Consider the following 16,910-nt stretch of genomic DNA (forward strand, 5'->3'; position numbering starts at 1 on the left):
GAGGTGTGGCAAGAATGGACAATTATTTAAAGAAATACAGCTGTGAAGAGAGGAGAAATGGTGTGTTATTTGGGGAGTATGTGTCTTTCAGTACTTAAGTTAGAAGATATTAGAACATATTTGTGTGGTAACAGGAAAAATCCAGCAGAAAGGGAAAGATTAATGCAGGAAAAAGGGGATAATGAAGGATTACTGTATAATAAAGGGATAAATTGTGTGATGTAGACTGTAAGTGCTGTATAAGCTCGTAAGAGAGGGAGATAATGGTGCCTGAGCTGGTCATGAGAAGTCTTTGTGCTGGACTTGAAGGATGGTCAAATTTCTATAGGCAGAGAGGAAAAAAGGACATTTTTCAGATGAATAGGATAAACTTGGTAAAAGCAAAAGGAGAGGGATAGAGCATATGTAATTGAAGGGAGGATTCTTGTGGGGAATAAAATTTGCTAGGTAGGGAGATGCAGATTATTGAATGGTCTGAAAACTATGGGGTGGAAGTTTGTACAGTAGAAGCTCTGTTAACAAATTTGCATTAATTCACTCATCACAGTTCCCAGTGTTCTGCATTCCTTCCATAAGCCTATTCTTTTTTCTTTTTTTATTTTAGGGACGGAGTATGAGCAGGGGAAAGGGGCAGAGGGAGGGAGAGAGAAAGGGAGGGAGAAAATCCTGAGATCCTAAACAGGCTCCATGTTCAGGCTCCTAAACAGGCTCTGCCTGAGGGGGCTCAATCTCAGGACCCTGGGATTATGACCTGAGGCTGAAATCAAGAGTCAGATGCTTAACCAACTGAGTCACCCAGGTGCCCCATCCATAAGCATATTTTTGAATACCCACATTGCTAGGTTATTCTCCAGTGTGCCTGTGTGTGTGCTTCTCCCATCAGTTGGCTAATAATACTTTACCAAAAGGCAGTTTTGTTTTTTTCCCCAAACCTGTTTTATGCCAACTCTATTTGTTATTGTAATGTATTTAAACCTTATGTAAATTGGTGAAATAAGTGTGAAAATGAAGTTGATAATGTTATGTAAAGACATATGGATACAGTCACTAAACATTACTCTTGAATTAGATGAAGAAAAGATTGTAAAAAATCTAGGATTCTGTGTTCATATATTTTTACAAGCAATTTTAAGTTCTACCATCATAAAAAAAACCTAAACTGGAAATCACAGATGGTACATTATGGGTGTGGCTTATGCAAAAAAGATGATGCAGAACTCTTAACAGTGGACCCTTACTCAAATAAGAGGCCTTAGCCTTACATTCAAAGATAGAGGAATGAATATTTATTTGTATGTTTTATCTTAAAATTTTTACAGTTTGTATCATTTTTAATGATTCCTTGATTTAACCATATTATTTGATGAACTGATCAAATACTGGTCTGGATTGCATTGGTTGAGGGAATTTCTACTACATATGATGTGAGAAATTTAGGAAGCCAGTGAAGACCAAGTAGTATTTAAAGATGTTTATTCTTGCAGGAATTTCCAGGATAAATGAGGTAGAAGTTCTGTATAAAAGAAGTATTAATGGAAGTTTATGCTGGTATTAATGTGCATGTTACAAACTGTTCAGCAAGGTATATTGTCATTTTGTGTTTACCCAGGAGCCTGTGAGTGAACAGAGAGAGGAAAAGAAATTAATGTTTAATGACATACCAGACATTTTGCTAGGTCTCTACATGCATTTTTTTCATGTACTACAACAACCCCCCTTTCAGAAGAGGAAACAGCCTTAAATAACAGGTTAAATAACTTTCTCAAGGTAATTTAGCTAATGAGTGGGGAAAGAGAATGCTTTTACTTTACTAGGGAATCTCATTAAAATCCCTGAGGTTCTTTAATAAAGTTGTAAGGCATTCATTTAATTGCTGGGTAATAAAATCTCCTTCAAATTAAATAAGACCAAATGAACTATGATTCTTTAGTAGAAGGGGAATCATCACAATTTGCAAAAATACACACTTTAGCCTTTTCCTTTTTCTAAAATGTTTGTTTAATGCAGTTTGGAGCTATCAGATCTTTACTGTATCTAGAATGGGCAGTTGACCAAAAAAAAAAAACAATGAAAGGCACAATATAACAGTACAGTATAGTGGGACAAACCTGAAGGGGGCTCTGAATTCATAACGTAAAGAATGATATGGTAGTTTTGGCAGTTGAATCCAAACCGTTAAGTACATTTGGCTTTCGAAAGGTTTTGAATAGTTTTATGATCCTAACCACATTTTACTTCAAATTAAGCAGTTACTGGGTAATTTAAGCAATAAGTATTTCCTTGATATTTTGAATATTAAAATGTAATGAAATTTGTAACTGAACAGTAATTTCTGTTCTTCTCAGGGTTCCCCATCCCCATTAAGTTTCATTCTTTACTGTTTGTGATTTAAAATAAGTTATTGAAGTAATACATGAATAGCTCCCATTACAAAAGATTGAAATAATTCAGAAGTAAAACTTGAACGCCCCTTCCTTTGTACTTACTATGCTGTACGCTGTACTGTATTTCCTACCATGTCAGTCCTCTCTTCAGAGATGATTGCTGTCAATTCTTTGACATGTGTTTGTTTACTCCCCCTCCTTCCTTTCAAAAAAAAAAGTTTTATCATATTTTAAAAAACGACTGTAATAATGCTTTATATATTTTATAACTTGTTTTTCAGTTATTGTGTCATTGACGTTTCCACATGACAGTGCATAAAATCAATTCCATTCTTTAGTGGGGATACATGTGATTTACTCAATAATTTTCCTATTGAATGACTAGATTTTTTAGTTTTTTTTTTTTGTTTTTTTTTTTTTTTAAGGAAGGAGACTCATGTGAAAATGTTTCTTTAGGATAAATTCCTGGAAGTGGATCCAGAATTTTATAATTTTAATCAAAATAAATATGATTTGAATATAATATGATTTGAATATATTTGAAAATATGATTTGAATTTTTTATGTTTTTGAATTTTAAAATAATACATTTTACAAATAGGAAGTGTATGTGCATGGTTCAGAATCAGAAGGTACAAAATGAGTCAACCTCTCATACTGTGTTTCTTTTAACCAACCTGTTCTGTTTTTTCTAGGGTCCGTTGTTACCATTTGTTGTACATTCTCAAATAACCTGTGCAGTATGTAGGCATATATTACATGACTTATAACATTTTGGCATTTTTTTCCCCCAAAGAATGCTATACATGCTGTTCCATTGAAGAAAGATCTATTTTGGTGATCTATACCAGTGCAGAGAACTGCTTCATTCTTCTAATTAGCATTTGGACTGTGTGTCTTTACCATACTTCATTTAACCAGTTCCAAATTGGTGGATATCTAGGTTATTTCCAGTCTTAGGCTACCATGATGCTGCCTGTATATGTCATTGTGCACTTCTATATAAAGTTAAAGGGTATAGGCATTTAACATTTTGATACATTGTCAAACTACAGTCCTTAGAGATTGTTTTAATTTATATTCCCACCAACAAAGTATTAGAACACTTCATCAACACTGTTTTAATTTATATTCCCACCAACAAAGTATTAGAGCACCTCATCAACACTGTTTTCAAATTTTTTGCCAATGTGGTAAAAATGTTGGTTTAGTTTGCATTTCTTAAAAAAAATTTTTTTAATGTTTTATTTATTTTTAAGACAGAGAGAGACAGAGCATGAGTGGGGATGGGACAGAGAGAGAGGGAGACACAGAATCTGAAGAAGGCTCCAGGCTCTGAGCTGTCAGCACAGAGCCCGATGCGGGGCTCGAACTCATGAACTGTGACGTCATGACCTGAGCCGAAGTCAGACTCTTAACCGATTGAGCCACCTGGGCGCCCCTAGTTTGCATTTCTTATAGTATGAATGTGGTTGATCATCTTTTGATGTATGGTTGACCCTGGAACCGGGTGGGGCCTCTTAGGGGCAGTTGACATCCCTCTCCCAACCCAGCACAGTTGAAAATCCACATGTAACTTTTGACTCCCCCCAAAATGAACTACAAATGGCCTGCTGTTGACTGGAAGGCTTACTGATAACATAAAGTTGGTTCACAGATTTTGTATGTGAAATGTATTATACACAATATTCTTACACTAAGATAAGCTAGAGAAAAGAAAGTGATACTGAGAAAATCATTGGGGCACCTGGATGGATCAGTGGGTTAAGCAGTGGACTTGTGTCGGCTCTTGATTTTGGCTGAAGAAATCTCACAAACCGTGAGACCAAGCCTCACATCAGGTTCCTTGCCGACAGTGTAGAGCCTGCTAGGGGATTCTCTCTCTCCCTCTCTGCCCCTCTCCCATGTGTGTGCTCTCTCTCCCTCTCTTTCTGTCTCTCAGAATAAATAAAATCATAAGGCAGAGAAAATATATTTATAATACTGTTCTGTGTTATAGATACTGTAAGTTTACACTGTATGATTACAAGGTGAATCATCTATAACTACATCAATATTGTCTTAAATGATACAAAACACAGTAGATGTTCCACATATTACTAACACTAGACATCAAAAATGGAAAGATACTGTGAAAAAGAAATTCTTCATTTAGAAGTATAATGATTTATACATTGGTAACAAAGAAGCAGCAGTATGATTGCTTTATGGTAGCCTAGTGTAATTGATAGGATTGCTTCACAGGAGCCTTGCTTATACATTAACAAATGAATTGTTATAAAAAATTTTTTATTGAAAAATTTTTATGATACACAGTATTGCAGTTTTAGAAATGTAATAATGCTGTATTAGAAATGTAGCTAAAAAAAAAAAAACCCGTGATGATAGGCTGATACACAGTTTTTCCAATAATGGAGAGGCACAGTGTGGTATATAATTCTTTGAAAGCAAAGTTATAAAACAGAAAAATAATGTGATTAATTTTGTATTAACTATTGCTCACCTGTATCTATATAAGTATAGGCTAACCGCTTCTATACAAGTCTAGTACACAATGACTACTTAGGCATCTGATGATGGCACAGAAATGCCTTATACGGTTCTTACTGTACAGTTATTAGATTTTCACATGAAGACACTCACAACAGATACGCTTATTAATTGTACAGCATGATTTATTAAGTGGAAGTGGATTGTCAGGTCTTCATCCTCATTGCTTTCATGTTGAATATGTAGAGGTAGAGGAAGAGGAGGGGATGGTCTTGCTCTCAGGTGGCAGAAATGGAACAGGTGGAAGAGCTGGAAGGGGAGACAGGAAAGGGAGGCACATGGTAATTTGCAGTTTCTAACATTTTTGCTTTTTCACTTTTCGAAAAGTATTTCCGTACAGTACCACTGTTTGTGTTAGTTTCGGTGCTAGTATCCTAGAAAGGTCTATGTTGTAAGAGAAGTCAATAGCAGTCTTGAATACTCAGATCCCTTCTGTCAGGTTGTTTAATATCAATTTATTTTCTGGCACTGCTTCTTTTACATCTTTTTTCTCATTATCTGGCACTGGTTTGGAAGCCCTCATCTCCATCAAGTTGTCTTCTGTTAATTCTTCTGGTGTGGTGTTCATTAGCTTTTAAATTTCTCTAAGATCCATACCTTGAAACTCTTCACCCTTCACCGTTTTTGCTATATCCACAATCTTTTTATTATTACTTTAAAAAATTTTTAATGTTTATTTATTTTTGACAGAGCGCGCTTGCGCTAGAGCATGAGTGGGGGAGGAGCAGAGAGAGAGGGAGACACAGAATCTGAAGCAGGCTCCAGGCTCTGAGCTGTCAGCACAGAGCCTGACACTGGGCTCGAACTCACGGACTGCGTGATCATGACCTGAGCCGAACCGAACACTGAACTGACTGAGCCACCCAGGCGCCCCGCTATATCCACTGTCTTTTCCATGATTCCCCCCTTTTAAAAAAAGTCTTTTTTTTCAAGTAGTCTCCATGCCCATTGTGGGGCTTGAACTCAAAACCTTAAGATCAAGAGTCACATGTTCTACCAACTAAGCTAGCCAGGCTCCCCTCCATGATTCCCTTGATTGGCTCTGTTGTAAGTCCTGTGAAGTCATGTACAACATCTGGACACATTTTTTTACAGCAGGAGTTTATTGTTTCAGGCTTGATGGCTTTCATGGCTCTTTCTATAATAATGATGGCATTTCAGTGGTATAATCCTTCCGGACTTTTCATGATGTTCTCGTGGAATTCTCTTCCATAGTGTTGACAATCCTTTCCAAAAAACACCATGTGTAATGAGCTTTAAAGGTCCTTATGACCCCCCTGATCTAGAGGCTGATTATAGAAATGTTGTATTTGGGGGCAAGTAAATCACTTTGATGCCCTTGGTGTTGAACTAATGGGGTTCTGGGTGACCAGAGACATTGTCCAATGTCAAAAGAACTTTAAAAGACAGTCCCTTAGAAGCAAGGTATTTCCTGACTTCAGGCATCAATGGAATCAATCCAGAAAAAGGATTCTTGTTGTCCAGACCTTGTTGTATAACCAAAAGACTGGCAGCTGGTGTCTGTCTTTTCCTTTCAAGGCTTAGGGATTAGCAGCTTTATAGATAAGGGCAGTCCTGATCATAAACTTGACTGCATTTGCACAAAAGAGTAGAGTTAGCCTATCCCTTCCTGCCTCAAACCCCAGAGCTTGCTTCTCTTCCTTACTAATAAATACCCTTTTTGGGATTTTTTTCCCCCCACCAGAATAAGGCACTTGTGTCTGCATCAAAAACCTGTTCAGGCAGGTTTCTTTTCAGTGATTTTTTCAGTGGCATCTGGGAACTTGTCTGCTGTGTTTTGGTCGGTGGCAGCTATTTCTCCTGTTATCTTGACATGTTGTAAGCCAGTCCTCTTTCTAAAATCAAGATACTATCCTTTGCTGGCATTAAATTATCCTGCTTTAGATCTTTCATCTTCCTTTTGCTTTAGGTTGTCATATAATGACTTCACTTTTTTCTTGAATCATATTAGAGTGTAGTGTATCCTGCACCCATGTAAAAGCTGCATTTTCAATATGAAGTAAAAAGGTATTTTTCAAAAACTGCAAGGTTTTTGCACCTGTTGGCATAGCTGCAGCGGTGTCTTCACGAATTTTCTCTATTTACAGTGGTCCTTATGCTGGATTCGTTTATCTTGAAGCAGCAGGCAACTGTAGCTGTAAAACTCGATCTGTAGTACATATCAAGCAATTCAGCTTTTTCTTGTTAATGTCATGACTTTTCTTTGATTCTTGGAAGCACTTCAAGCAACCCTAGTGGCACTTTGTATGGGTCCCATGATGTTATTCAAGGATTACAGTATTACACTAAACACAATGAAAAATATTCAAGAACTGCAAGAGGTTACTTTGTGCTGCAGTATGCAATTTACTGGAGAGACGAACTGCTCACATGGAGATAGGTAGCATGGTACAGTGTTTTAAGTGGATACTCAAAACACTTGGGCTCATGGCAGTGGCAATAGGAAGTGGTATGAAATTATTCTAGTACTACAGTGTGTGCTACAATTCATTTTATGCAGTTATGATTTAACACTGCATCTTTACATTTCTCTCAACTGCAAATGGCATTGTGTATGCTCTTATGTCTTTTTTTTTTTTTTTTGCATGTTTTGATCAGTTTTAACTTTTTATAGTTAGTGTGTATTTTATGGTAGTAAGTGATAAAATAGACTGGTATTTACATATATCTTATGCATTCCTGACATAACTGTTTCTTAGTTTATTTGCTATTTCTAGGGGGTTTTTTGCTATTCATTTTGTTTATGAGTTTTTTCAATTTGTCACAAATCTCCAAAAAGTTCTCAAGTATATTTACTGAAAAAATCTGCCTATAAAGTGGATGCGTGCTGTTCAAACCCATGTTGTTCAAGGGTTAACTGTACTTTAAAAACATATATATTAAATAGATAAATAAAAACCATCTGTATTTCTGTTTCTTTGAATTGTCTGTTCATGTCCTTTGCCCATTTTTTTGTTGGGTTGTTGATCTTTTTCATATTGCTTTATAAGAGCTCATTAAAAATTGAGGAAAGTAGCTGTTTGGTACATATTTAGCAAATACTTTGTCTCAGTGTTTTGTTTATCTTTGACTTCCTTTATGTAAAAAAGATTTTGTTTTTAAGTAATCTCTACACCCAACGAGGGGTTGAACTCACAGCCCTGCGATCAAGAGTTGCTCGCGCCCCATTGCTTCTCGTCCTTTTGGTTAAGATCAAAAGTATGGTAAGAGTCACATGCTCCACTGACTGACCCAGCCAGGCACCCCTATTTTTGACTTTCTTATATTTTTTTTAAAAATTTTTTCTAATGTTTATTTTAGAGAGAGAGACACACACACAGAGTGCAAGCAGGGGAGGGGCAGAGAGAGAGGGAGACACAGAAACTGAAGCAGGCTCCACGCTCTGAGCTGTCAGCACAGAGCCCAACGCGGGTCTTGAACTCAGGAGCCTTGAGGTCATGACGCAAGCTGAAGTTGGATGCTTAACTGACTGAGCTACCCAGGTGCCCCTTTTATATACTTTGCCATGCAAAAAGTTCTTATTTTTACTGAATTTCTTAAACCTTTTCTACCCTCTAACTATGCTGCCTAAGTACATATTTAGTACTTGGTATTGTGCCTAATAATTCAAATTAAATGATAAAACACCTAGAAAAATATACAGAAGATAAATTTTTTTTTTTTTTTTTTTTTGCTTTTAGAAAATTTCCTGAACTGATAGAACAACAAAAGCAAATATTATAAAACCAATGGAGATTTCTTGCAAAAAGGAAAGGAGGTTTCGTAGATTATTTGCTTGAACTAGCATTTACTAAGAATCTACAGTATGCAAAACTATGTCCTGGGTATTGTCTTAAAGGGGATAAGCTTTAGTGAACTTAGAGGTTAGGAAAGATAATGGTAAAAACTAATAGAATTAGGGCAGAGATCAAATTTAGGAAAGGCAAGACCATCTAGGAAATAGTAGTTCCCTAGCTGTTTTGCTTTTAAGCTTCTGGACGACTTCTCGGGTTCAGTCAGATTTTATAATCTCCATTCTTTGTCTGAAGAAAGCCCCAGGGATTTAGTTTGCTTTTTGCATTCTTCATTCCTTTCTTATTTTGGATCTTTGTGATTTAAAGTTTATTTATTTTGAGAGAGAGAGGGAGAGCATGCTCGAGTGTGGGAAGGACAGATAGAGAAGGGGAGAGAGAATCCCAAGTGGGCTTTATGATGCAGGGCTCAATCTCATCATGAACTGTGAGATCATGACCTGAGCTGAAATCGAGTCAGACGTTTAACTGACTGAGCCACCAAGGTGCCCCTTGGATCTTTGTGATGTAGTGTATGCCAAGACTGGCTATGAAATAAGATAGTCTCCCCATACAATCCCTTACATTGTTCCTGAAGATAAAACCCTTAATGATAATGGTTTGCTGTTGATCATTATGTGTGCACACAAATAAGGGCTTAAAAAAATAACAAAACGGGGAAGTGGAAAATACAAGGCATATACATATATATGTTTTAAGTTTGTTTATTTTGAGAGAGGGTGTGTGCGAGTGAGCAGGGAGGAGCAGAGAGAGGAGAAAGAGAATCCCAACCAGGCTCTGCACTTTAAACATGGAGGCTGATGCAGGGCTCGAACCCACAAATTGTGAAATCATGAGCTGAGCTGAAATCAAGAGTTGGACGCTCAACTGACTGAGCCACCCAGACCCTCACAAGGCTATTTCTAAGTTCTCACAATAATGTGCTATAGTTCTGGATTCTCATGCTGAGATGGTGAGAGGATGGTCAGCTGGCTTTTTTACCTTCTGATTTTATTCTTGCTGGTCCTCTGCCATTAAGACTCCTCTTTTGTCTGAACTTTTATTCCTGAAGGCTATATTGACTCCTTCTTTCATATTGACAAAATAGTCTGGTTTTAATTTCTGTGTAGAGCTAGTCGAAGAGTGAGTAATTTCTTATTTCAGGTATAGCCTATGAACTTACTGGACCCATCTGTGCTTTCTTCTCTTTTATTTCAGGGGATAGTTGCCTTTTTTCCTCCTTCATGGTTCATCCCCCTCCCCTCCCCCCCCCCCCCCCCATTGCTTGCCTGATGTTAAAATTTACTTTTATTCACATTTTTTGATATTTATATTTGATCATTTATTTGTTTTTAGGTAAAATTTGGTAATACCACCTTTAAAACAGATGTGTATCTCAAGTCCCTCAACCCTCAGTGGAACTCAGAATGGTTTAAATTTGAGGTAAGTTTTAATTATTTTATTATTTTTTTTTTAAGTTTATTTATTTTGAGAGAGAGTGCGCTTATGTGTGTGCGGAGAAGTGGCAGAGATGGGGGAAGGAGAAAGAGAATCCCAAGTGGGCTTTGCTGACAGTGCAGAGCCCAATGTGGGGCTTGATTCCACTAACTGGGAAATTGTGACCTGAGCTGAAATAGAGTCTGACGCTTAACTGACTGAAGCTCCTTGAGGTAACTTTTTAAATGTCAGCATTTTTGAGTATATTTTTTTGGAGGTGAGAGGTGACCCTTTTCCCTTAGGAATGTAGGAGTACTTTTTATTTCAGGTATAGTAGTTTTCCTACACCATAAAATTTTTTTTTTTTTTTTTGCTAAGACTATTGCGTTTTTAAAAAATAATGTTAAGAAAATATAGTGTATGAATATAAAAACATTTAAAAAATAGAATCCCTCAGAAGTATTATATTATCGTTAAAAAATAATGTTAAGAAAATATAGTGTATGAATATAAAAACATTTAAAAAATAGAATCCCTCAGAAGTATTATATTATCGTTACTGTAATTCTAACAGTTACCAAAAATCACTTAAGAACAGTATACAGATTAAATTTTTTAAAAGTTGTAATAAAAAGTATATATAAAAAATGTTGCCATTTTAACCATTATTAAGTATCATTTAATAGCATTAATTACCTTCACAGTGTTGTCTAAACATCACTATTATAAAACTTTTCATCACTCCAAACAGAAATTACTCATTCAGGGGCACCTGGGTGGCTCAGTCAGTTAAGCACCTGACTTGGCCTTAGGTCATGATCTCACGGATTGGCTCTGTGCTGACAGCTCAGAGCCTGGAGCCAGCTTCCGATTCTGTGTCTCCCTCTCTCTCTGTTCCTCCCTGGCTCATCTGTCTCTCTCTGTCTCAAAAATAAATAACGTTAAAAATTAAAAAAAAAAAAATTCATTCAGCAATAACCCCCATTCCCTCTTCTCTTAGACTCTGATAACATCTAACCTACTTTCTGTCTCTTCGAATTTGCCTATATTAGATATAAGTGGAATCATACAATATTTGTCTGTGTCTGGCTTTCACTTAGCATAATGTTTTCAAGGCCTATCCATGTTGTGTCATGTATTAGAATTTCTTTATGTTTTATGGCTGAATAATATTCCTCTGTGCATGTGTATGTCACTGTTTATCCATTTATCTGTTGATGGATACTCAGATTGTTTTCATTTTTTGGCTACTGTGGATAATACTGCAATAAACATTAGTGTACAAGTGTCTGTTTGAGTCCCTGTTTTCAGTTCTTCTGGTTATATGCCCAGAAGTGGAATTGCTGGGTCATATGATAAATTATATATTTAGCTTTTTGAGGAATTGCCAGACTTTTCCCTAGTGGCTGCACCATTTTACATTCCCAACAGCATGAATGAGAGTTCCAGGTTTTCCACAACTTTGTCAAGCTTTGTTATTTTTTTTTTTTTAATTTAAAAGACCAACTATTTATTTATTTATTTATTTAAATGTTTATGTATTTTGAAAGAGAGAGAGTGAATATGAGCAGGAGAAGGGCAGAGAGAGAGAGGGAGAGAGAGAATCCCAAGCAGGTTCTGTGCTGTTAGAACAGAGCTTGATGCAGGCTCAATCCCGTGAATTGTGAGATCATGACCTGGGCTGAAATTAAGAATTGGATACTTAATTGACTTAAAAGGTGCCCCTGTTTTTTTCTGTTATTATTTTTTTCTTAACATTTATTTATTTTTGAGAGACACAGATAGAGCACAAGTCGGGGAAGGGCAGCGAGAGGGACACATAGAATCCGAAGCAGGCTCCAGGCTCCGAGCTGTCAGCACAGAGCCTGCAGGGCTCGAACTCACAAACTGTGAGATCATGACCTGAGCCGAAGTCGGAGGCTTAACTGACTGAGCCACCCAGGCGCCCCCCCGCCCTTTTTTTTTAATCATAGCCATCCTAGTAGGTGTGAAGTGACATTTGCAGTGTAATTTTCATATCCATTTTCCTCATGAATGAGGTGACATGATTTCTTAGGATTAAGGACCATTTGAGTTTCTTGAACTTGGAACTACCACCTCATGTTTTAACTCCCCAGAGAAGATATTTAGAGATGACATTAAGGAGGTAGACTTCACAGGACTTGGTGACTAGCTTAATATGAAAAATGTAGATGTGATGTTGTAGGTCATTGGTTTTGACTTGCATTTTGAAATGACTAGTAATGGTGAGTCTCTCTTCGTGTGTTTCACAGTGTGTCTTCTCTGGAAAACTGTTCAAGTTCCTTGCTCAACTAAAAATTTGTGGGGGGGAGGTGCCTGAGTGGCTCAGTTGGCTAAAGCATCCAACTTTGGCTCAGGTCATGATCTTCCCGTTCATGAATTTGAGCCCCCTAATGGGCTCTGTGCTGACAGCTCAGGTCCTGGAGCCTGCTTCAGATTCTGAGTCTCCCTCTCTCTCTGCCCCTGCCCTATTTACACTCTCTCTCAAAAATAAATAAATATTAAAAAAATTTTTAAGCCCCCCGATGCGAGGCTTGAACTCACGAACTGTGAGATCATGACTTGAACAAAAGTTGGATGCTTTAACCCACTGGGCCACGAAAGTGCCCTACTCCTTTACTCATTTTTAAGTTGGATGGTTTATTTTTTTGTCGTTAACTTGTGAAAGTTCTTTTTATTTTTATTTTTTTAATTAAAGAAAAAAATTTTTTTAATGTTTATTTCTGAGACAGAGAGAGACGGAGCTTGAGTGGGGGAGGGGTAGAGATGAAAGGGAGACACAGAATCTGAAGCAGGCTCAAGGCTGTGAGCTATCAGGACAGAGCGCAACGCGGGGCTTGAACCCACAAACTGTGAGATCATGACCTGAGCTGAAGTTGCTCGCTCAACCAACTGAGCCACCCAGGTGCCCCGTAAAAGTTTTTTATATTCTGAATATTAAACTCTTATCAGATCTATGATTTGCAATTATTTTCCTGCATTCAGTAGGTTGTCTTTTCATTTTTCTTGGTAGTTTCCTTTGATGCATAAATGTTTTTAATTTTGCAGTACAATTTATCTTTTTCTTTTGTTGCTCACACTTTCGGTCTCAAATCAGAGTCTGTTGCCAAATTTGGGGTTATGAAGATTCACTACCATGTGTTTTCCTAAGATTTTATTATTTTATCTATTATAATAATCTGTTATTATTTATCTGTTTTATCTGTTATTTTATCTGTTATTTTTTTATCTGTTATCTGTTATTTTATCTGTTAGGTCATTGATTCATTTGGAGTTAAATTTTGTAATACTGTGAAGTGAGAGTTCAACTTCATTCTTTTGCATGTGGAAATCTAGTTGTTTCAGTACCATTTGTTGAAGAGACTGTTCTTTTCCCATAGAATGGTTTTGGTACGTTTGTCAAAAGTCAGTTGGACACAGGTATATGAGTTAATTTCTGGACTCTCAATTCTGTTCCATTGTTTTATATATCCTTGTGCTATTACCATACTTTTATGATTACTGTATCTTTGTAGTGAATTTTCAAATCAGAACGTGTGAATCCAACCTTGTTCTTTTGTACTGATTTTTTTGTCATGGAGCATTTTGATTCCCTTTCTGTTTTCTTTCATATATATACGTATATACATGTACATGTATATATACATATACATACACATATACATATACATATATATACACATTTTTTCCCCTTGCTGTTTTAAAATTGACATGTATTTTGAAAATGCATCAGTTTGCACATGCATAAAATCTTTTTTGTCATTTTAAACTAAGTATTAAGGTAAAAATGTGGAATATAAGAATCAGAGAAAGTAGACAAACTTGATTACATGATTTCAGATGGAATTAGAATAACAGTGTTTTTCATCATCCTAGCAAAACATTCAAATGCTCATATAGCTTCATTTTGATGGCTTTTTCTTTTTTCCTTTCTTCCATAACCTTAGAAATGGTTAAAAAAAAATAGTCTTGTTGGGGCACCTGGGTTCCTCAGGTTGTTGAACATCCAACTCTTGACTTTGGCTCAGGTCATGATTTTGTGGTTTGTGGGATCAGGCCCCGTGTGGGGCTCAGTGCTGATGATGTGAAGTCTTCTTGGGATTCTCTTTCTCCCTCTCTTTCTGCCCCTTTTTTGTTTGTGTGCTCACTCTTTCTCTTTCTCTCAAAAATAAATAAACTTAAAAAAAATATTTTTGGTGAGTTACATTTTTTATTGGAATGGTAGGAAGAGGTGGGCATTTTGTATTAGTAAATTTCATGATATGGGGCATAAGAATATTTCATTTTATTGATGATGCAGTACTAGTAATTTTTAAAGCTGCAAAATACTCAAGTAGCTGAGATAACTTTGGAAAATAATATATTTGTATTTTTATGAAATAAGGGATTTTTATAATATTAATGAGATTTAGTAACTGAAGTTACTAGCCATTTCCCTTAAAATTTACCAAGTTTACTATTTTGGCTAGTACTTCTAGTAATAGTGTATATTGTGTGAAAAATGTTCCTTCATAAAATTTTTTTTTAAGTTTGTTTACTTCTGGGAGAGAGAGAGAGAGCAGGGGAGGGGCAGAGAGAGAGGGAGAGAGAGATTCCCAAGCAGGCTCTGCACTCTCAGCACGGAGCCTGACGTGGGGCTCGAAATCACAAACTGTAAGATCATGACCTGAGTTGAAACCAAGAGTCGGACGTTTAACCCACTAAGCCACCCAGGTGCCCCAAAAATGTCCTTTTTAAAAAATGTTTATTGTGTGTGTGAGAGAGACAGAGAGAGCTAGCCTGAGTTGGGGGAGGGCCAGAGAGAGAGGGGAGAGAAAATTTCAAGCAGACTGTACTGCCAATGCAAAGCTCAGCATGGGCTCAAACTCACGAACTATGAGATCATGACCTGAGCTGAAGCTAAGAGTCAGATGCCTCAATGACTCAGCCACCCAGGTGCTCCTGAAAAATGTTCTTAAACTTTGTGTTTATACTTAACGTTTGTTATATGCTTTTTAAACCTTTTTTGTCAGTTGTAATTGGCCTTAGTTTATATGTTCTGAACTCTTAAATAAATATCATGAACAAATGGATGTTTAGTTTTCTTTCATGTAAAAGAAATATTACGCCAGGCAGTGTAATGGTATTTGGAAGCTCCATGCAATCATTTGGAACCCAGGACCCTTTTGTCTTTCTTTTCCATCATTCACAGCCTGTGGCTTCCATATTCATGGTTGCGTTAGCCTCCACTTTAGCAGATGGAGTTCCAGTGATCACATCAGTATTCTAGGCTGGAAGAAAGAGCTGGAGTAAAATGGAATACAGGATAGGTGGTGATCAGTGGAGTGGGAGGAATATTTCAAGGCAAATTCAAAATATTATGCAATATCATCCATAAATTTTTAATTATGTCTGACTTATAGGGAAGGACCCTCTTTTTTTTTTTAATTTTTTTTTTTTTTAACATTTATTTATTTTTGAGACAGAGAGAGAGCATGAACAGGGAAGGGTCAGAGAAAGAGGGAGACACAGAATCTGAAACAGGCTCCAGGCTCTGAGCTGTCAGCACAGAGCCCGACGCGGGGCTTGAACCCACGGACCGCGAGATCATGACCTGAGCCGAAGTCGGACACTTAACCGACTGAGCCACCCAGGCGCCCCAGGACCCTCTTTTTTGAAAGTGAATCATCCACATTATTACATTAGTGATATCAACAATAATTCCTTCTTATACTTTAATACTTAAATCTTCAGAAGTTGGACTGTTAGCCTAAAATCAATAAGAAATTGAATGGGGGTGGGGAAAGGCATGATATTTCATAATTAAGTTAAAAAACTAACCAAAGTGTACGACTGCAGAGCTATCACTTGACCAAAGCATATGTAAGGAAGATACAGGGATTTTAGTTAACCACAGACTCTTTTTTTTTTTTTTTTTTTGGCTCACAAACTCTGTCTTAACAGTATGGTGTGTCTGCTGTAATGACAAACATCCATAGGCTGCATTTAAAAAGTATAATATTTTAATTATAGGAAATAATAATCCTTTTATATTTTGTCCTTGTCTTACTAATATCTATAATATTGTGTTCAATCTAACCACTACCTTTGATGAGGAGAACCAGCAAGTTAGAGGATGGAATGGTATGCAGAGGAGGGCAGCCAAAATAGTGAGCATGTCTTCCATAAGGGAGAAATCTCTTTTTGCCTCATTCTTTGCCTTAGTCAGTTTGGGCTGCCGGTAACAGAATACCATAGACTGGCTGGCTTAAACAATAGCATTTTATTTCTCACATTTCTGGATCCTGGGAAGTCTGAGATCAGGGACCATCATGGTTTTGTTCTAGTGAGGTCCCTCTTTCTGGTTTGTAGACAGTTGTCTTCTTGCTATGTCCTCACATGGCCGGGAGAGATCATCTCTCCCTGTCTTTCTTATAAGGATACTAATCCCATTCATGAGGTCTTTGCCCTTATGACCTAATTACCTCCCCATCTCCAAATAACATCATGTTGGGGATTAGGGCTTCAACATACAGATTTTCAGGGGATAGAAACATTTAGTCCATTGCATTTTCCATTGTAGTCCCTCTTTATAGCTAGTGCTTGCTTGGCATGTGATAAGTAATTGATAATAAGTAAAAGGAGAGAGAATAGACATTTATTTCATTTACTTAACTCATGAACTTAAATTGTTTTTTCTTACAAATAATATTCAAAATATTATGCAATATCATTCATAAATTTTTAA

General features: G+C 36.8%; 1 protein-coding gene across 23 annotated transcripts in view; it reads left to right on the top strand.

Annotated features, from left to right (window-relative positions):
- Positions 1–16,910, top strand: part of C2CD5 (C2 calcium dependent domain containing 5) — a 100,755-nt gene that overhangs the window by 5,094 nt on the left and 78,751 nt on the right. For all 23 annotated transcript variants that reach the window (XM_053895472.1, XM_053895476.1, XM_053895474.1 and 20 more), the window contains exon 3: positions 10,082–10,168. In XM_053895472.1, coding sequence (XP_053751447.1) covers positions 10,082–10,168 — 87 coding nt within the window. The remainder of the gene's footprint in view (positions 1–10,081; positions 10,169–16,910) is intronic.

This window comes from Panthera pardus, unplaced genomic scaffold (genome assembly GCF_024362965.1).
Source record: "Panthera pardus isolate Hobbes unplaced genomic scaffold, ASM2436296v1 HiC_scaffold_6, whole genome shotgun sequence".
In the NCBI taxonomy this organism is placed as follows: domain Eukaryota; kingdom Metazoa; phylum Chordata; class Mammalia; order Carnivora; family Felidae; genus Panthera; species Panthera pardus.